Genomic DNA, 22,510 nt, shown 5'->3' with positions numbered 1-22,510 from the left:
GGCCCCATGTGGGTTTGACAGGACCTCTGCATACAGTTTAGTTTCCATGCTTCCTTCAGACCTGTTGTCTGTGTTTGATGTAGCCATTGCCGATGCTACTTCTGTAATATCTTTGTCTCTGTGCTGTTTCAGATGTTTCAGCTCCTCTTCTAATCTCTCTATCTTGATTTCTGCTGCTGTGGCCTGTTGCTTCCACCTGCATTCTGCTGCTAACCTCTCTTCCATCTTCCTTTCCAGCTCATCTAGTCTCCTTCCCCAGTCTTCCTCCCTTTTTTTGAGCTCTACCTCCCATTCCTCCCTCCCAGATTCGTCCTTGGAGCCCCTTGTCCTCATCCTGGTTCTAGGTTCCCCGTTGCTCCACAGAAGGGGGGACAGGTGGTTAGGGGGAGGGGAATAGATGGTTAGGAGGAGAGGGGATGGATGGTTGTGGGGGAGGGGGAGGATGGTTATTGGAGGGGTAGAGATAGTTGGGGGAGTTGGTTAGATGGTTTGAGGGAGAGAGGGGGTGGATGGTTATGGGGGAGGGGGAGGATGGTTATTGGAGGGAGGGAGGTAGTTGGGGGGTTAGATGGTTTGGGGAGGGGTTAGGTGGTTTGGGGGAGGGGTAGGTGGCTTAGGTGAGGTGCTTGGGGAAGGGGGAGGGGTGGTTAGGGGAGGGGGGTTACGTGTTTGTGTCAAGTGTTTGTGTCAAGTGGTGGAGGGTGTGTGTATGTGCATGTGTGTGTGTATGTGCGTGTGTGTGTATGTGCGTGTGTGTGTGTGTGTGTGTGGTGTGTGTGTGGTGTGTGTGTGTGTGTGTGTGTGTGTGTGGTGTGTGTGTGTGTGTGGTGTGTGTGTGTGTGGTGTGTGTGTGGGGGGTGTGTATGTGTGGTGTGTGTGTGTGTGTGTGGTGTGTATGTGTGGTGTGTGTGTGTGTGTGGTGTGTGTGTGTGGTGTGTGGTGTGTGTGTGTGTGTGTGGTGTGTGTGTGTGTGTGTGTGTGTGTGTGTGTGTGTGTGTGTGTGTGTGTGTGTGTATGTGTTTATGTATGTGTGTATGTGTGTACTCACCTATTTTTTGTTTTTTTTTGTGGTTGCAGGGGTCGAGTCATAGCTCCTGGCCTCGCCTCTTCACTGATTGCTACTAGGTCCTCTCTCTCCCTGCTCCATGAGCTTTATCATACCTCGCCTTAAAACTATGTATGGTTCCCGCCTCCACTACTTCACTTTCTAGGCTATTCCACGGCTTGACTACTCTATGACTGAAGAAATACTTCCTAACATCCCTTTGATTTATCTGAGTCTTCAACTTCCAATTGTGGCCTCTTGTGTCTGTGTCCCATCTCTGGAACATCCTGTCTTTGTCCACCTTGTCTATTCCACGCAGTATTTTGTATGTCGTTATCATGTTTCCCCTGACCCTCCTGGCCTCCAGTGTCGTCAGGCCAATTTCCCTCAACCTTTCTTTGTAGGACAATCCCCGTAGCTCTGGGACTAGTCTTGTTGCAAACCTTTGCACTTTCTCTAATTTCTTGATGTGCTTGACTAGGTGTGGATTCCAAACTGGTGCTGCATACTCCAGTATGGGCCTGACGTAAATGGTATACAGAGTCTTGAACGACTCCTTACTGAGGTATCGGAACACTATCCGTAGGTTTGCCAGGCGCCCGTATGCTGCAGCAGTTATCTGATTGATGTGCGCCTCAGGAGATATGCTCGGTGTTATACTCACCCCCAGATCTTTTTCCTTGAGTAAGGTTTGCAGACTTTGGCCATCTAAACTATATTGTGTCTGCGGTCTTCTTTGCCCTTCCCCAATCTTCATGACTGCATTTGGCGGGGTTAAACTTAAGGAGCCAGTTGCTGGACCAGGCTTGTAGCCTGTCCAGGTCTCTTTGTAGTCCTGCCTGATCCTCATCCGATTTGATTCTTCTCATTAACTTCACATCATCCGCAAACAAGGACACTTCTGAGTCTATCCCTTCCGTTATGTCATTCACATATACCAAGAACAGCACAGGTCCAAGGACTGACCCCTGTGGAACCCCGCTTGTCACAGACGCCCACTTTGACACCTCGTCACGTACCATGACTCGTTGTTGCCTCCCTGTAAGGTATTCTCTTATCCATTGCAGTGCCTTTCCTGTTATGTGTGCCTGATCCTCTAGCTTTTGCACTTACCTCTTGTGAGGAACTGTGTCGAAGGCCTTCTTGCAGTCCAAAAAAATGCAGTCGATCCACCCCTCTCTCTCTTGTCTTACTTCTGTCACCTTGTCATAAAACTCTAATAGGTTTGTGACACAGGATTTTCCCTCCCTGAAACCATGCTGGTTGTCAATTATACACTTGTTTCTTTCCAGGTGCTCCACCACTCTCCTCCTGATGATCTTCTCCATGACCTTGCATACTATACACGTTAGTGATACAGGTCTGTAGTTTAGTGCCTCATGTCTGTCTCCCTTTTTAAAAATTGGGACTACATTTGCCATTTTCCATACCTCGGGGAGTTGCCCAGTTTCAAATGATGTGTTGAAGATCTTTGTCAATGGTACACACAATGTCTCTGCTCCCTCTTTAAGGACCCACGGAGAGATGTTGTCTGGTCCCACCGCCTTTGAGGTGTCAAGTTCGCATAGCAGCTTCTTCACCTCCTCCTTGGTTATATGTACCTCATCCAGCACTTGCTGGTGCACCCCCCTGCTCTGATTTCCTGGAGTCCTACTGGTTTCCACTGTAAATACTTCTTTAAATCTTGTGTTGAGCTCCTGACATACCTCCCGGTCGTTTCTTGTGAATTCCCCGTCACCCTTCCTCTGTCTGATTACCTGGTCCTTGACTGTTGTTTTCCTCCTGATGTGGCTGTACAACAGCTTCGGGTCAGTCTTGACTTTCGTTGCTATGTCATTTTCGTATTGCCGCTGAGCCTCCCTTCTTATCTGTGCATATTCGTTTCTGGCTCTTCGGCTAATCTCTTTATTTTCCTGAGTTCTCTGTCTTCTGTACCTTTTCCATTCTCTAGTACACCTAGATTTTGCCTCCCTACACCTTTGGGTGAACCAAGGACTCGTTCTGTTCTTCCCATTATTTCTGTTTCCCTTGGGAACAATCCTCTCCTCTGCCTCCTTGCATTTTGTTGCCACATAGTCCATCATTTCTTGTACTGGTTTTCCTGTCAGTTCCCTCTCCCACTGAATGTCTTGAAGGAAGTTCCTCAAGCCTGAGTAGTTCCCCCTTTTGTAGTTTGGTTTTTCCTACCCTATTCCTGCTGCTCTCTCCACTTGGAGCTCAACTATGTAGTCGAAGCACAGAACCACATGATCACTAGCTCCCAGGGGCCTTTCATACATGATATCCTCGATGTCAGAACTACTCAAGGTGAATACAAGGTCCAGTCTTGCTGGTTCATCCTCTCCTCTCTCTCTGGTAGTGTCTCTAACATGTTGATGCATGAGGTTTTCCAGTACCACATCCATCATCTTGGCTCTCCATGTTTCGGGACCCCCATGGGGCTCCAGGTTTTCCCAGTCAATCTCCTTGTGATTGAAATCACCCATAACTAGTAACTTTGCTCCCCCCATGTGTGCTCTCCTGGCCACCTCGGCTAGTGTGTCGACCATTGCTCTGTTGCTCTCATCGTATTCTTCTCTTGGCCTCCTGCAGTTCTGTAGTGGGTTGTACATTACTGCAATTATCACCTTATGTCCCTCAGACTGGATTGTTCCTACTAAGTAGTCCCTTTCGCCCGTGCCATCCATTCCTTCCATTTTCTCAAACCCCCACTGGTTTTTAATGAGCAGTGCAACTCCTCCTCCCCCTCTCCTCCCTCTGTCTTTCCTGAGGATTTGATATCCGGTTGGAAAGATTGAATCTGTTATTATTCTGGTGAGTTTTGTTTCTGTGAGTGCTATTATGTCTGGGGATGTCTCCTTGATTCTTTCGTGCCACTCCTCATACTTATTTGTTATTCCATCTGCATTTGTATACCACACCTTCAACTTCTTTTCTAAGATTGTGGTCTGGGAGGTGTATTGGGGTTGGGGAAGTGGGAGACCTGATAAGGAACTATGGGTGGTTGCTGTGGGGGTGGAGTTTGTAATGCAGTGGGTGGGGGCATTGGATGTGGCATGGGTGTTTTGGTTTAGAGTGTTTGGTTGCACTGGGGTTGACCTGGTTGGGAGGCTTCTATAGGAAGTTGTAAGGGAGGCTGCATTTGATCTTCCTGTGTCTGGGATCTCCTGTCTGTCTTCTCCATCCCCTCTCTTTCCTCCTTTCGCCTTTGTACCATCTCTCTATGTTTCTGCCTTTCTGCTTGTGTTCTGTCGCGGTCAAGATACACCTTCCTGTATGCCGGCATGTCCCTTAATCATGCTTTCTCCTGCAGGATCCTGTTCCGAGTCGATTCTGCCTTGAAGGTCACTTTCACTGGCCGGGTTCTTTTTTTTACATACCCCCCTATTCTCCGAAAATTTTCCAGCTGGGTCATGTCGTCTTCTCCTTTTGCTTTCATGATTCTTTCAATTGCTTTTTTTTCCCTTGTTTTCTGGCTTCATATGTTTCCCCTTCAACTTCCTGGAGCCCATACACAAAGACTGATCTCACCCTTTCATTCTCCCACTGCATATCCCTGTGTATCCTCTCATTCAATTTGATTTCCTCCATTGCAGCTTTCCTTTCTTCAGTTTCACTAGCTAATGTACTTGGGCTCAGTGGCCTATCATTTTTCCTTCTCGGCTTTCCCTGGGCTCTGCTGTGGTCTGTTAGGGCCTCCACATATAGCTTAGGTCTTTCATTTACTACATTCTCCACTGATTGAGCTTCTACATGCTGTTTTGCTCCTTCTTTCCCTACAGTCCCCTTATTTGTGACTGAGGTAGCAGTCTCTGTTGTCAATCCCAAAATGTTCTTTAGTTCTTTAGGCTGTTTCAGATTTTTCAGTTCCTCTTCTAAACTCTGTATCCTGGCCTCTGCTGCTTTGACTTGCACCTCCCACTTCCTGCTTTCCATGTCTATCCTCTCTTCCATTCTCATGCTAAGTTCTTCTAGTTTCTTTTCCCATTCATGTTCCCTTTTTGTGAGCTCTGCTGCCCAATCTTCCTTTGCAGTTTCCTCCTCCTGTCCCTTGGTTTTTCTTGTCGCTCTCTGGCAACCCATTTTTGTTTTATCCTGATTGCCTCAGAGTGGGAAACCTATGTAATTCTGTATGTTAGGTTAGTATTGTGTATGTCAGAGTGTGGGGGGGGGGAGGTAGAGGAGGAACTGTGGCTATGTGGGAGATTAGTGGGAAGGGGGAGTGGGAAGGAGAGTGAAGCAAGTGGGTGAGTGGGAGAGGGAGAGGGGGAAGGAGGGAGAGGTGGGAAGGGGGAGGGTGAAAGAGGGAGGGGAGGGATCAGGTGAAGGAGTGAGATGTCGGTGGGGGAGGGGGGGAGTGTATGTGTGTGTGGGGGGGTGTGGGTGTGTGTGTGGGTGTGTGTGGATGTGTGTGGGTGTGTGTGGGTGTGTGTGGGGGTGTGTGGATGTGTGTGGGGGTGTGTGTGGGGGTGTGTGTGGGTGTGTGTGGGTGTGTGTGGGTGTGTGTGGGTGTTCGTGCGCACACTAGGCTACGCTACTCTTTTGAAGATCATAAAAATGTTTTCGCAATCAATTCCTTATTAATATACACTAATATATGCTATATAATATTAATTGTGTACACTTGTGTTTGTGTGTACACTTGTGTTTGTGTGTGTGTGTGTGTTTACTAGCTTGTCGTTCTTTGAAAAAGAGGGGGGGTTACGTTAACACTATTTGTTATTGTTCTTGGTTCACCGGTACTCTCCCGGCCCAGATCTTCGCACACTAGGCTACTTTACTTTTTGAAGATTATAGGATTATTTTTTCTCACCCAATTCCTTATTAATATATGTATACTAATGTTTATTATAATAATAATTACGGGTGCACACGTGTGTTTGTATGTGCGTACTTGTTTACTAGCTTGTCCCTCAGAAAAACGGGGGGTGGTTCACTAGGCTATACAACTCTTCTGGAGTTTACCTGGCGATATTTAGATAATTTACTAACCACTATCTATCTCCTGGTACTGAAATAGGGAGAGAGTGATGGTATAGCATACAACCAGCAGGGCGAGACACTGAGACTTTAGACACTAACCAAAATTAACCACAAATAGGCAAGTGATGTCGTCTGCACAACAATGGAGGTTCCTGCTGGTGGCTGCTATCAACTCCTTCAATTTTGTAACTCCTTTAGGAACTTTATCATGCATTCAAGTTTTTATTTTATTTTTATTTTAAGACTTGGTATTCCCTCTTTTTTCTTTAGTACAGTATTATGGTCATAACAAGTCTGATGATGTTAGCTACATTCACAACACCAACAGCTGGGGATTGACTAATTTTTTCTTACTTTCAGTATTTACTTAATCACTCTTTCATGACCTTATCACTACACTGCTGTTATAACCAACTAACATATGTATTTGTTAATATTTCAGATCACACCATTAACCCAATTAACTGTTTGGATATTTTGTGTCAACACTGCGGCCAGTAGCCTGATCAGCTGACTGCTACCCTCCCTCACTCGCAATTCATTCAAATCTAAATTGTAAAAATTCTTGATCTTATCACATTATTCGCACTCTTGAAAGCTATTACACTCTTGTAGGTATGTTCACTGATTCACTTACGTACGATGACCGCTAATAATATCTTAGGACAGCCACTAGAACGCTAAATCCTGGGAACACTATTCAGCGATACTGCTTCACGTGTGTGTGTGTGTGTGTGTGTGTGTGTGTGTGTGTGTGTGTGTGTGTGTGTGTGTGTGTGTGTGTGTGTGTGAGTGTGTGAGTGTCTACCCTTGTGTGTGTGTTTGTGTGTGAGGGAGGGAGGGTTAGGGGGGGGTAGGTGGTGTGGTTGAAAGATCCGTCATGTAGGCACAAATTTAGTCTCATTTATCTTTCCCAATTATGCTACTCTCTCCACTTATTGCCCTATCTGGATTTATATATTAATTGTTGCGGGTTATTATCATTTTCCTTGTTTACATTAAGAGAGGACTTCCTAGCTTCCTAAGTATTCTTACTGCTAATAACTACCGGTAGTAACACTGCCTGTGTGCGTGTGTGCATGTGTGTGTGTGTGTGTGTGTGTGTGTGTGTGTGTGTGTGTGTGTGTGTGTGTGTGTGTGTGTGTGTGTGTGTGTGTGTGTGTGTCTTGTGCGGTGTAATGACTGTAGTGTAGTGTGACCTAAGTGTAAGCAGAAGTAGCAAGATGTATCTGAAATCTTGCATGTTTATGAGACAGAAAAAGGGAGACCAGCAATCCTACCATCATGTACAACAATTACAGGCTTTCATTTTACACTCACTTGGCAGGACGGTAGTACCTCCCTGGGTGGTTGTTGTCTACCAACCTACTACCTATATGGGGAATATATAATAGCTAAATTCAAATCCAAATACCTACAAAAACCTCTCACAGCGATGATAAACATCTACAGAGTACAACAGTCAAACATTAGCCGTTTTAGTGAAAACCTAGGAAGTATGATAACTGATGTACACATGAATATAGATCACTACTACTCTCAGGTGACTTCACTACAAATCTCCTGCAAGACCAGGACCCACACGTTACTGAATTCACAAACACTATGAGTAACTGCATGTTGCTACCAACAGTAACAAAACCTACAAGAATTGCAGAGACTAGTGTTTCCCTACTAGACCACATCTGGACCAACACCATATCCCCTTTAAAATCAGGCATAATCACTGATAATACCACAGACCACTACCCTACCTTTCTCTTATCTAATCTAGGTAAAGTCACTTTCAGACTTCATAATGAGGCAGCCATTAATAACCTCACAACAGCAATGACAAACATCGACTGGCATACTGAGCTAGAGATCTATACAGATATTGACGAATGTATTAATAATTTTCTGAAAAAGATACAATACCTCTATAACAAGCACTGCCCTAAAAAAAACTAAACAGATCACAGCTAAAAGACTGAAGTCCCTGGCTAACACCTAACGTCCTCAAATCCATAAATACAAAGCACCTATACAAAAAACAGTACAGAATGGGTCACATAACCAGAGACCAAACAAAACGTTACTCGTCAATCCTAACCAGCCTGATAAGAAGGGCTAAAAAATTGTATTACGAGAACAGATTATCCAACTTAAAAGGTGATATAAAAAAGACCTGGAAAACCCTATCAGAAATTCTAGGAGCAAAAAGGATATCAGGAAATAGCACAATTGAACTAACAAAACCAGATGAACCCCAACTCCCACCAACTGAAACAGCAAACAGACTCAATGTTTTCTTCTTCACCATAGGAAAAAAACCTTGCCAATAAAATCCCAAGCTCAAATACCCCACCCAATGACTACCTCACTGGCAACTACCCGAACACACTGTTCCTGGCTCTGACTAACCCAACAGAAGTCTCCCTTATTATCAACACTAAAAACAAGACAGGAGATTTAAATACCTTACCACCCTTTATATACAAAAAAGCTTCACAAGTGCTGCCACCAATCATTGCAACACTCTTTAACAAATCCATCGAATCCTCTACCTTCCCTACAGTTGTCAAAATAGTGAGGGTCACCCCGTTACATAAAGGAGGAGACCAAACAGACTTGAATAACTTTTTTTTTTTTTTTTTTTCAACAAGTCGGTCGTCTCCCACCGAGGCAGGGTGACCCAAAAAAGAAAGAAAATCCCAAAAAAGAAAATACTTTCATCATCATTCAACACTTTCACCACACTCACACATTATCACTGCTTTTGCAGAGGTGCTCAGAATACAACAGCTTAGAAGCATATACGTATAAAGATACACAACATATCCCTCCAAACTGCCAATATCCCAAACCCCTCCTTTAAAGTGCAGGCATTGTACTTCCCATTTCCAGGACTCAAGTCCGACTATATGAAAATAACCGGTTTCCCTGAATCCCTTCACTAAATATTACCCTGCTCACACTCCAACAGATCGTCAGGTCCCAAGTATCATTCGTCTCCATTCACTCCTATCTAACACGCTCATGCACGCTTGCTGGATAACTATAGACCAATATTCAACTTACACCCTCCCTAAAATCTTTGAAAAATTAATTCATAAGCGAATCTATTGATAAATTAGACACATGTGCAACTCTTGGGTATCTTTATTGAGGAAACGTTTCGCCACACAGTGGCTTCATCAGTCCATACAAAGGAGAATCTTGAAGAACAGGAGGAGAATGAGGTAATCAGTCCCTCAACCTTGAGTCGATGTGGTCAGTCCATCAATCTTGAATAGAATAGATGGACTGACCACATCGACTCAAGGTTGAGGGACTGATTACCTCATTCTCCTCCTGTTCTTCAAGATTCTCCTTTGTATGGACTGATGAAGCCACTGTGTGGCGAAACGTTTCCTCAATAAAGATACCCAAGAGTTGCACATGTGTCTAATTTATCAACATGTTGGTTCTCTGAACCATTCATCTACAAAGCGAATCTATTCCTACCTCATCTCCCACAAAATACTCGAACCCTGTCAGTTTGGGTTCAGGCCTAATAAAAATATGAATGATGCTATTATACACATGCTAGAACAAATATACACTGCACTTGAGAAAAAAGAAGTCCCACTGGGGATCTTCATTGATTTACGTGAAGCTTTTGATACAGTTGACCATGACTTGCTCCACATAAAATTGTCACACTATGGTATAAGAGAGCACTCCCTCAACTACCTAAAGTCATACCTCAGCAACAGAAGCCAATATGTGTACACAAATGGAGCAAACTCTTCCCCACAGCCAATTACAGTTGGTGTTCTACAGGGAAGTGTCCTTGGCCCTCTTCTCTTTCTCATTTACATAAACGACCTATCAAGTGCATCACAACTACTCAAACCCACACTATTTGCAGATGACACTACACATGTCTTCTCTCACCCAAGCCCAGTCATGCTAGCCAATATTGTAAATACCGAATTACAGAAAATATCTACCTGGATATGACTAACAAACTTACTCTCAACATTGACAAAACCTACTTCATTCAGTTTGGAAACAGAGCTACAGATGTCCCTCTTAACATAATGATAAACGGATCACCTATCACAAAGCTCAAATTTCAAACACATATACAACAAATTTCGAAGAAAATTTCCAAGACCATAGGCATACATACTATCAAAGATACGGTACTATGTTCCACAGTCAGCCCTCCTGGCCCTATATCACTCACTCATTTACCCCTATGTCGCCTATGGAATTTGTGCATGGGGCTCAACAACAATAAACCATCTCAGACCATTAATTGCCCAACAAAAGGCTGCAGTCAAAATGATAACAAATTCTCACTACCGGCAGCACACTCCACCAATATTCAAAACTCTAAACCTACTCACCGTACAAAACATCCATACTTATTATTGTACCTACTACATACATAGAACACTTAACTTGGATATAAACCCTCCCCTCAAATGTCTCCTTACCAACCTCAACAGAACACATGACCATAAAACAAGGCACAGATCACTCTTTGATGTTCCTCGTGTCCATCTCACACTATGCAAAAACTCAATGCACATAAAAGGCCCAAAAATCTGGAATTCATTACCTGTGAATATAAAAGAAACACTGTTTATAAATTCAAGTCTCTTCTTAAAAACCACTTACTCACCCACAAGTAAATAAATACTGCATAACTATTTCTCATAAATTATAACTTGTGACCCTATCAAACTTTGTTATTTTTAATTACATTACCTAACAGAATACTCCATTCTCTTGAATGCACAGTAACTTATCAAATGACCATATGATCTGTATTTGACATATTCATTTGTGCTTAATTGTTATTTGTTTACTGTCATTTTTACCACTGAATATATCATTGCTTAGTTAATCTTAAGTTAATTTTAAGCCTGCCCATATTGCTCTGCATACAAGGGGCTTTTGGCATGTACACTTAACCACTGTATTTCTTTGTACATCTATGTATCATGTTCAAATTAATAATAAATAAATAAATATAATTTCTGTGTGTCCATAACATGTGTGTGTCTCATGACCACTGTAAAACATATATTTACAAGAAAATCTTATCTAAGAACTGCAGACTTTGTTTCAGTAATCAATACTTTGAAAGTGGTGGGCCCAGTTGACCCTAAAAATGATTAGCAAATTACAGTATCTGGAAGGGAATAGATGGCCCTCTTTATACAAGAATTATCCATAACTGGTAAATATTTTGCTTTCCCCTAGATTAAAGATAGGGGCATGTACTTCATTATCACATGCTTAAAAGTCACCTGCCTATCTTATTTCACTTATTGAAATTCACATTTTAAATGGCTGCTGGTGGCTTAAGCTTCTTTTTGATCACTTTTTTTTTTTTTTATAATTACCAAGGTTCCTGCAGGGACCTTGAAATTTTTAGGGGATTTTTTAAGTATTAGTATCTGATTTTTTTTAATTATAGGACTTGCTTTAACCTTGTGTGAATGTATTTGTCTTGATGTTCCCTGAACAGTTACTAGTTAATAATGGTATTACTTCTTATTCAAGTTCAAAAACTTAACTGTGTGTGTGTGCATGCACAACATTGGTTCGTGTGTGTGTGTGTGTGTGTGTGTGTGTGTGTGTGTGTGTGTCATTTGCTATTATTTTTTTAACATGTTCAGCACAGTCATGCTACTCCTCATTATTTTTCAGAAGTGCTGTGTATATATGTACTGGTAATGATTGGTTGCTTTACCCAGTTGCCTTGAGTTTTGTTAATATTTAAAATAAACAAGACCAGTGAAAACAAAGGAAACTCCTGTTGCTCCCTTTGCGTTATTTTCAGTTTTTTTTTCTCTCTGTTTTTGCTAAATATTAGTAAATTCATCTGTTTTTCAGGCGATTAACCAAGCGGCAGAAGTACTTTGACATTTTGTTGATTGTGCTGGGTGTTCTTGGATCCATTGTTGGTCTGTGGGATGCACTCAACCGCATGAATGAAGGTCATGAAGCACTGCTCAAAGTTGATGAGTTATCTTCAGTAAAAAATGGAACCCTTCACAATATTAATATATCTGTGTCTGCTTCGCAAGTTGGTTATCAGCATCAACTCTCTGCCAATGTGTTTTCCAGTGTATCTATGGCAGAAGAGAATTTTAGCAAATTTAACAGAACGGAAGGTTTGGTCCAAAATAGCACTAAACCAAAGACTCGTATGGTTGTTAATAATTCAGCAGTTGTACCAACAAAAACAGCAAAATGGGCAGATAAAAGTAACTCATCAGTACCAACTAGTGTAAAAGATGTTAAAGTTTTAGTAAATAATAGCACTACAACCACTTTTGCATCTGAGTATTCTAGTCTAGTTGACAAAAAAAATTCAGAGACTGCCTTGAAATGGACTAGCAGTGCACCATCAGAATTCCAAAAATATTTAGCTGTAGCTCATATGAAAACTTCAGTTGCATCTACACAGAAAATTCAAGATAGTGCACTTCCCACAAAACAGCTTGCTCCAGGAACCCTTCAACATGTCAGTTCAAAGGATAGCCAAACCTGAATATTGTTCATGTATAACATGTTAATATTGTACATTATTGTAAGGTTATGTAAATACGTATAATAACATGGCTGTATAAAATATGTTTTCAGGATTTTGGGGATATAGTATTGATATAGTAGCTTCCTGGTTTATTCATACTTCCAATAAAGTACCGTATAGCTAAAAATTTATTAAGAAAGTGCAGATATGCATTTCATGTGTTTTTTAAATGAATACATAAAGTGAAAACTGATATGGTTATTAATACTTTGTATCAGTTCGCCCAAAATGGTTATGTTGCATTTACAGTTTTGCAAGGTACTATATTGTATTTTAAAAATGCAATACGGTGGAACCTTGACTTACGAGTGTCCCAATGTACGAGTTTTATGAGATACGAGCCATCGCTCGGTCGATTTTTTGCTTTGAGTTATGAGCCAACATCTGAGTTGCGAGCAAGCCTCCCCCGCTTCCCCCTCAACCCACAACCTGCACACCTCGCTTGTTTATCTGTGATTTCATGCTTTAATTCTGTGGAAATCGTCCTCTTTTTCTTCTCAGCACTGTCCTTTACACTTACTTTCTTAGGACCCATGCTTAGAAAAATTAAATTTGGTCAAATGACTTGTCAAAAATGTAAGCAAAGCATGAGAGAACTGCTCCCACAGTGACGTAAACAGTGCACTGAGTTGGAGGCGTTCATTATTATTATTATTATTATTATTATAATAATAAAAATAATTATTATTATTGTTAATTTAGGTAACTAGAGCACAGATCCAATTCCCTTGATGCTGGTGAGGAGCTCTTGATCTAGGGAATTGGATCTGTGCTCCAGTTCCCTAAATTAATAATAATAATAATAATAATAATATTATTATTATAATAACGATAGAGCTCCAGTTCCCCAAATTAATAATGATAACAATAATAAGGAGGTTTTAGAGTGGGTAGGGGATGTGTAGATCAAGTGTTTACATTGAAGCATGAAGATTGAGACACTTATGCAGCATATGGGAATCTTTATTCAGGAAACGTTTCGCCACACAGTGGCTTCATCAGTCCAATACAAAGAGGAAGGCATAAGGAGAGGAGGAGTATGAGGTAATCAGTCCCTCAGCCTGGAGTCGATGTGTTCAGTTCATCAATCTTGTAGAATGTACAGCATAGGGCCGTAGACGTGGCTTATATACTGCAGTGAGGTGAGGTGAAGCAGGCGGAGGCGGGGTCATAGTGGTACCATCCACTAGTCGAAGTAGGTCTTCGTCCAAAGGTTGAACAAGTGTTGAAGAATTCTTTGTAACAAGATCCCATGATGCTGCAGTGTCAGACATCCTCCTTTGAAAATTTTCTAATTATTCTTTTTAGTAATTATTACAGGAAAAGGGGTTACTAGCCCATTGTTCCCGGCATTTTAGTTGACTTTTACAACACGCATGGCTTACAGAGGAAAGATTCTTATTCTACTTCCCCACGGATATAAAACGAAAAGTAATAAGAAACGAGAACTATTAAGATAAAATCAAAGAAAACTCAGATGAGTGACAAAAAAAGGCACAATACCGTGACTGGAACGATACACAAATAACCCGCACATAAAAGAGAGAAGCTTACGACGACGTTTCGGTCCGACTTGGACCATCTACATCTACTACTACTACTACTACTACTACTACTACTACTACTACTACTACTACTACTACTACTACTACTACTACTACTACTACTACTACTACTACTACTACTACTACTACTACTACTACTACTACTACTACTACTACTACTACTACTACTACTACTACTAGTACTACTAGTACTACTACTACTAGTACTAGTACTACTAGTACTAGTACTACTAGTACTACTACTACTAGTACTAGTACTACTAGTACTACTACTACTATTATTACTACTACTACTATTATTATTACTACTATTATTATTACTATTATTACTACTACTATTATTACTACTACTACTACTTCTTCTTCTTCTTCTTACTACTACTTCTTACTACTACTACTTCTTACTACTACTACTTCTTACTACTACTACTTCTTACTACTACTACTACTTACTACTACTACTTCTTACTACTACTACTTCTTACTACTACTACTTCTTACTACTACTACTTCTTACTACTACTACTTCTTACTACTACTACTTCTTACTACTACTACTTCTTACTACTACTACTTCTTACTACTACTACTTCTTACTACTACTACTTCTTACTACTACTACTTCTTACTACTACTTACTACTACTACTTACTACTACTTCTTACTACTACTACTTACTACTACTTCTTACTACTACTACTTACTGCTACTACTACTTACTACTACTACTACTACTTACTACTACTACTACGACCACCACCACCTCTTCCTGCCTATATATAGCCGTCCTGCTCCACTTCTGGTTAGTGTGACTTTGTAAATGGTCCAAGTCGGACTGAAACGTCAACGTAATATCTCTCTCTCTCTCTCTATCTCCCCCCCCCCTCCCCCTTCAAGGGGGGCTCCTTGGCGTGGTGAAGAGGCTCTTGGTCTGAGGAATTAGACCTGTCGGTCTACTTCCTCAGACCGAACCTAATTACCCCCCACTCCCCCGTTCCCATCTTCTGCACCCACCTCTGTGGTTACCTCTCCCATAGTCACTCCTGTAGCTAATTCTTTTGCTGTCCTCGGCTCAGACGTCCCTACTTCAACGTCTCAGTCTGATCTTGCTTCTTCGTGTTCTCTCTCACAAGCCTCAGTAGCGACGAGATCTCGTATGACACCTCCTCCCAATCGTCCCTCTACTTCCCAAAAGTCAAAAAATGGTCCGTTAACACCTCCTACCCATCTTCCACCTCCTCATTTTCCCTTCCCTGTCTCTGTACCTGGTTCTCCCCCTCTCACTGGCTCTGTTGCAAGTGTAGAGGTTCACCCTCCTCCTCGTACTGTACCTTCCTCCCCTGTTCCCTCCCAAGTTTCTTCCTCTTCTGCCACCTCCCAGGTTTCTGCCTCTTCTGTCCCCTTCCACGCTTCTCCAGTTCCCTCCACCCTTTCGCCCCCCCCTACCTTGGTACAGTCCATTACAGTTCCAATCTTTACTCATCCTCCCCCTACCATTTCCAATATTGTCTCCCATACGACGTCTCTGAATTCTGAAACACTTGACGCAATCTCTGAATATATTGCAGAGACCAAACCATCAATGGACACTGATCCACCCTCCGCTCCTTCTCTCTCCTCTACTCCATCTGCGCAACTCCTTTCTTCACAGCGCACCGTTCCTTCGTTGCTTGAACGTTTTCCACTGCCTCCGCATGTGGACTTTTTTAACCCCTCTAGTCCGTAGGAGCCCTTACCTGCGGATTTCAGGTATCTTTATCATTGCCAATCATGGCCTATTTACAGTGGAATATACGCGGCCTCAGGGGTAATCGGGGTGAGCTTCAGATGTTACTCTCCCAGTTTTCCCCTGTTGGTGTTTGCTTACAGGAACCAAAATTACACTCTGCTGTTATCTCTCCAATCTCAGGCTATAATTTATTGTATTCTTCAGATCCTTTTCCTGATGGGACCTTTAATGAAAGTGCCCTTCTTCTACGCACTGATATTTCGTACCATCAGCAATTTGTTCGTACTTCGCTGCATTACACAGCAGCCCGTATCCACTTGCATAGGTGGTATACGCTCTGTTCTTTATATCTCTCTCCTTCTCGGGCATTATCTATTCCGGATATTTCCTTTCTTGTTTCGTCATTACCACCACCGATTCTGTTACTTGGTGATTTTAATGCCCACCATTTCCTCTGGAGGGGGTCTCACTGTGATTCCCGTGGCATTCAGTTAGAGGCTTTTCTTGCCACCCACCCCCTCCATGTTTTAAATACAGGTACTCACACCCATTTTGATCCTCGGACTCACACTCTCTCTTGCATCGATCTCTCAGTCTGCTCTTCCTCCGCCGCATTAGACTTCACTTGGTCTCTTCTTCCGGACTTACATGACAGCGATCATTTCCCAATCATTCTTACTTCCCCTTCATATTCACCACCTCTTCGCATCCCACGCTGGCAATTTGATCAGGCAAATTGGAACCTTTACTCACACCTAACTGTTTTTAGAGAGGTTCCTTCTTCGTCCTCCATCGATGAGCTTTTACACCTCTTCTCATCCTCCGTTTTAACCGCAGCTTCTCATTCTATACCCCAAACTTCGGGCAGGCATTCTCAGAAATGCGTGCCTTGGTGGTCTCCTGCTTGTGCTCGTGCAGTACGTTTGAAACGCACTGCATGGGGCAGGTACCAGTACAATAGAACCACAGAGAGACTTCTTGATTTTAAGCAGAAGCGTGCGATCGCTCGCCGTGTCATCCGTGACGCTAAACGCACTTGCTGGCGAGATTATGTCTCCACCATCACCTCTGCTTCCTCTATGAGTGCAGTCTGGAAAAAAGTACGAAAACTGAGTGGTAAATATTCTCCTGACCCGGCTCTTGTTCTGCGGGTTGCCGGTGTTGATATAGCAAACCCACTAGATGTTGCCAATGAAATTGGCAGTCATCTGGTCCGTATTTCTCAGGGACTCCATCTATGCCCCTCATTTCTTTCCTCAAAGTCTGCCAGAGAGTTAGCACCCTTGGACTTTTCTTCTCTCAGAGAAGAACAGTATAATGTGCCTTTTACACTTCAAGAACTGGAGGCAACACTCTCAGCTTGCCGCTCATCGGCAGCTGGGCCCGACGACATTCATATTCGTATGCTACAACATTTACATCAGTCACCCCTTGCAGTCCTATTACACCTTTACAATCTTATTTGGTCACAAGGAGTTCTTCCACAGCTGTGGAAATCCACCATTGTTCTCCCTTTCCGCAAACCAGGCACTACGGGACATGAAACCTCCCACTATCGTCCCATTGCTCTTACCAGTGCAGTTTGCAAAGTGATGGAACGCCTAGTAAATAGACGTTTAGTGTGGTATTTAGAGACACACAACAGTCTCTCCACTCGTCAATATGGCTTTCGTAAGGGACGTTCTACCATAGACCCCTTACTATGCTTGGATACGTATGTTCGTAATGCCTTTGCGAATAACCACTCAGTTATTGCCATATTTTTTGACCTTGAGAAGGCATATGACACAACTTGGAGGTATAATATTTTAGCCCAAGCCCACTCCTTAGGCCTTCGAGGCAATCTACCATCCTTCCTTAAGAACTTTTTAACTGACAGGCATTTCCGTGTTCGGGTTAATAATGTGCTCTCCCCGGACTTCATCCAAGCTGAAGGTGTCTCCCAGGGATGTGTTCTGAGCACAACACTTTTTCTCCTTGCTATTAATGATTTGGCCTCTAGTCTTCCATCAAATATTTGGTCATCACTCTATGTTGATGACTTCGCTATTGCCTGTGCAGGCACTGACTGTCACCTTATTACAGTTTCTCTCCAGCATGCAGTCGACCGTGTTTCCAATTGGGCCACCACACGTGGGTTTAAATTTTCCAGCACTAAAACCCACCAAATTACTTTCACTAGACGCTCTGTCATCTCCGATCATCATTTGTACCTCTATGGCTCCCGTATCCCTGAACGTGATACAGTCAAGTTTCTGGGCCTCCTCTTTGATCGTAGGTTATCCTGGAAACCTCACATTACATCTCTGAAGGCAACTTGTCACAGCCGGCCGAACCTTCTTAAAACAATTGCTCATCTTTCATGGGGAGCTGATCGTCGGACCCTCCTTCGCCTACATTCCACCCTTATCTTATCGAAACTTGATTATGGTGACCAAATCTATTCAGCGGCATCTCCTGCTACTCTCTCTAGCCTTAACCCCATTCATCACCAAGGATTACGTTTATGCCTTGGTGCTTTTCGCTCTTCCCCTGTCGAGAGCCTCTATGCAGAAGCGAACGTTCCATCCTTATCCGATCGCAGTGATGCCCATTGCCTTCGCTACTATCTACGCTCTCATGATCTCCGCAATCCTTCCATTTATAGAATGGTCACTGATATTAGTAGACATTCTTTATTTGTTCGCCGCCCCTGTTTACTCCGTCCCTTCTCTCTTCGCCTTCATTCGCTCTTGTCTTCTCTTCAATTACCACCTTTCTTTGTACATGTAGCATCTCACTTTTCCCTACCCCCCTGGGAAGTTCCAGCTGTTCGAGTCTGTTCTTTCTCTCTCCCTTGCTCGAAAGCCCAACTGTCTACAGTCGCTTCCCGCTCTCTTTTTCTTGACCACTTTCACTCTCATTCTCATGCCATTGCTGTGTACACAGATGGCTCTAAGTCTTCTGATGGCATAGGATTCGCAGCAGTGTTTCCGGACAGCGTCGTACAAGGGCATTTACTATCTTCGGCTAGTATTTTTACTGCTGAATTGTATGCCATCCTTACAGCACTTATCCGTATTGCATCTATGCCTGTGTCATCATTTGTGGTTGTCTCAGACTCCCTTAGTGCTTTACAGGCTATACAGAAATTTGATACACCTCACCCCTTAGTCCTCCGTATCCAACTTTGGCTACGCTGTATCTTTACCAAGCATAAAGATATTGTTTTTTGTTGGGTCCCTGGTCATGTTGACGTACAGGGCAATGAACAGGCAGACACTGCTGCGCGGTCAGCAGTACATGACCTACCAGTTTCATGTAGAGGTATTCCATTTACGGACTATTTTGCTGCAATATCTTCCCAACTTCACACCCGTTGGCAACAGTGTTGGTCTACTATGCTCGGCAACAAACTACAATCTATTAAACCGAGTATAGGTTACTGGCTGTCTTCTTATCACCAGTGTCGAGGTTGGGAGACTACTCTCTCCCATCTTCGCATTGGCCATACTCGTCTTACTCATGGATATCTCATGGAGAGGCGCCCTGCTCCTCTCTGTGAGAATTGCCAAGTTCCATTATCAGTCAGCCACATTCTGTTGGACTGCCCACTTTATCAATGAGCACGCAGAATTTACCTCCGTCGTCGTCTTCGCTCTGCTGCTCTCTCTTTACCTTCCCTTCTCGCTGATGGACCCACCTTTCATCCAGACTCTCTCATTGACTTTTTGACAACAACTGACTTACTTCACAAATTCTGATACCTTCAGCCCTTTCTACTTCAATCTCTTGCTACCCTCTACCCCCGTACTATCCCCTGCCCCGCTGTTTTCTGTAACCTACTGATCATCCCTCCTCCCTTCTGCCATCCAATACCCTTGCTTCCTTCCCTACCCTGCAGCGCTGTATAGCCCTTGTGGCTTAGCGCTTCTTTTTGATTATAATAATAATAATTCTCTCTTTTATGTGCGGGTTATTTGTGTATCAGATGAGTGTGTATAGATAAACGTGTACATGTATGTGTAGTGTAACCTAAGTGTAAATAGAAGTAGCAAGACATACCTGTAATCTTGCATATTTATGAGACAGACAAAAGACACCAGCAATCCTACCATCATGTAAAACAATTACAGGCTTTCGTTTTACACTCGCTTGGCAGGACGGTAGTACCTCTTTAGGTGGTTGCTGTCTACCAACCTACAAGAACTAAAAAAATGGAATAATACGAAATACATCGCATATACACATGGAATCGTCCTCACTGGCTTGTAAACAATGGCATATTACCTGTACATGGGCTCAGGCCACGCAGGCACGTTCGGGACGAATGTCCTTAACCGAGTTCTTGGGCGTTCGCCAAGCCAATACAGTGGACCCTCAACCAGCGATATTAATCCGTTCCTGAGAGCTCATCATTAGTCAAGTTAATTTTCCCCATAAGAAATAATGGAAATCAAATTAATCCGCGCAAGACACCCAAAAGTATTGAAAAAAAAAAATTTTACCACATGAAATATTAATTTTAATACACACAAACTGAAGATTACATGCACAGTTACATGACACTTACCTTTATTGAAGATCTGGTGATGATTGATGGGATGGGAGGAGGGGAGAGATGTTAGTGTTTAGAAGGGGAATCCCCTTCCATTAGCACTTGAGGCAGCAAGTCTTTTTCTGGGGTTACTTCCCTTCTTCTTTTAATGCCACTAGGGCCAGCTTCAGAGTCACTGGACTTCTGTTGCACAACATATCTGTCCATAGATACCTGTACCTCTCGTTCCTGTATGACTTTCCTAAAGTGGTTCACAACATTGTCAGTGTACAGGTTGCCAACACGGCTTGCAGTAGCTGTGTCAGGGTGATTTTCATCAAAAAAGGTTTGCACTTCAAGCCACTTTGCACACATTTCCTTTATTTTAGAAGTAGGCAACTTCTTCAATTTCTCTCTCCCCTCCTCCGAAGCAGTTTCCTCAGGTCTGCCCTCTTGCTGTTCAAGATGATCTAGCAGCTCATCAGTGGTTAGTTCTTCACTGTCCTCCACCACCAACTCTTCCACATCCTCCCCACTAAAATCCAACCCCAAGGACTTCCCCAATGCCACAGTGGATTCCTCAACTGGCATAGGATTCTCAGGGTTAGCCTCAAACCCTTCAAAATCCCTTTTGTCTATACATTCTGGCCACAGTTTTTTCCAAGCAGAGTTCAGTGTCCTCTTAGTCACTTCCTTCCACAATTGAGGATGGTAAAATGATCTTTCCAAAACTCTCTTAGAGTCAGTTGAGTTTCTGAGGTCACTACAAAGCACCTTTCAAACATAGCTTTTGTGTACAGTTTCTTGAAGTTGGAAATAACCTGCTGGTCCATGGGCTGCAGGAGAGGAGTGGTATTAGGAGGCAAAAACTTCACCTTAATGAAGCTCATGTCCCTAGAAAGTCGCTCTGCAAAGTCTGAAGGATGACCAGGAGCATTGTCTAATACCAGGAGGCACTTAAGGTCTAATTTCTATTCATTTAGGTAATTTTTCACATTGGGGGCAAATGCATGGTGTAACCAGTCATAGAAAAAGTCCCTAGTGACCTATGCCTTACTGTTTGCCCTCCACAGCACACACAAATTAGCCTTGAGGACATTGTTTTTCCTGAACACACTGGGAGTTTCAGAGTGATACACCAATAAAGGCTTCACTTCGCAATCACCACTAGCATTGGCACACATCAACAGAGTAAGCCTGTCTTTCATAGGCTTATGTCCTGGGAGTGCCTTTTCCTCCTGAGTAATGTACGTCCTGCTTGGCATTTTCTTCCAAAACAGGCCTGTTTCGTCACAATTAAACACTTGTTCAGGTTTCAGTCCTTCACTGTCTATGTACTCCTTGAATTCCTGCACATATTTTTCAGCTGCTTTGTGGTCCGAACTGGCAGCCTCACCATGCCTTATCACACTATGAATGCCACTACGCTTCTTAAATCTCTCAAACCAACCTTTGTTGGCCTTAAATTCACTCACATCATCACTAGTTGCAGGCATTTTTTTAATTAAATCCTGATGCAACTTCCTAGCCTTTTCACTTATGATCACTTGAGAGACGCTATCTCCTGCTAGCTGTTTTTCATTTATCCACACCAATAAGAGTCTCTCAACATCTTCCATCACTTGCGATCTCTGTTTCGAAAACACAGTTAAACCTTTGGCAAGAACAGCTTCCTTGATTGCCTTTTTGTTGCCCACAATAGTAGCGATGGTTGATTGGGGTTTACTATACAACCTGGCCAGCTCGGAGACACGCACTCCACTTTCATACTTATCAATGATCTCTTTCTTCATCTCTATAGTAATTCTCACCCTTATTCCTGTAGGTTGGCACTAGAAGCTTTCTTGGGGCCCATGGTCACTTATTTTGCAGATAAAATCACCAGAAACACTGTAATAATACGAAATGTTCCGATTGTATGCTTGGATGTTACCGCAGAGGCTGGCTGGTAAACAATGCCACCGGCGGAACATGTGAGGCTGGCTAAGGGTGCACATTAGACGCGTCTCAGACGAACAGCATTGAGCGGGTTTTTTAGCGGTATGCGAGGCAAAATCTTAGCGATAAAATGTAGCGGTATGCGGATTTAACGTTA

At 42.9% G+C, this 22,510-nt stretch overlaps 1 protein-coding gene across 7 annotated transcripts in view; it reads left to right on the top strand.

Annotated features, from left to right (window-relative positions):
- The window catches only part of LOC128685722 (uncharacterized), a 307,925-nt gene that overhangs the window by 205,448 nt on the left and 79,967 nt on the right, over nucleotides 1-22,510 (top strand). The window contains exon 9 of one of the 7 annotated variants that reach the window (XM_070083245.1): nucleotides 11,903-12,810. The exons of 4 other annotated variants lie outside the window; for them this stretch is intronic. In XM_070083245.1, the coding sequence (XP_069939346.1) occupies nucleotides 11,903-12,563 (661 nt within the window). In that variant the 3' untranslated portion in view covers nucleotides 12,564-12,810. Of the gene's footprint in view, nucleotides 1-6,470; nucleotides 6,839-11,902; nucleotides 12,811-22,510 lie in introns of those variants that run through there. 2 more of the 7 variants (XM_070083272.1, XM_070083267.1) reach the window with 2 other exon arrangements.

This window comes from Cherax quadricarinatus, chromosome 1 (genome assembly GCF_038502225.1).
Source record: "Cherax quadricarinatus isolate ZL_2023a chromosome 1, ASM3850222v1, whole genome shotgun sequence".
NCBI lineage: Eukaryota > Metazoa > Arthropoda > Malacostraca > Decapoda > Parastacidae > Cherax > Cherax quadricarinatus.
This window is presented reverse-complemented; position numbering and strand designations above follow the sequence as displayed.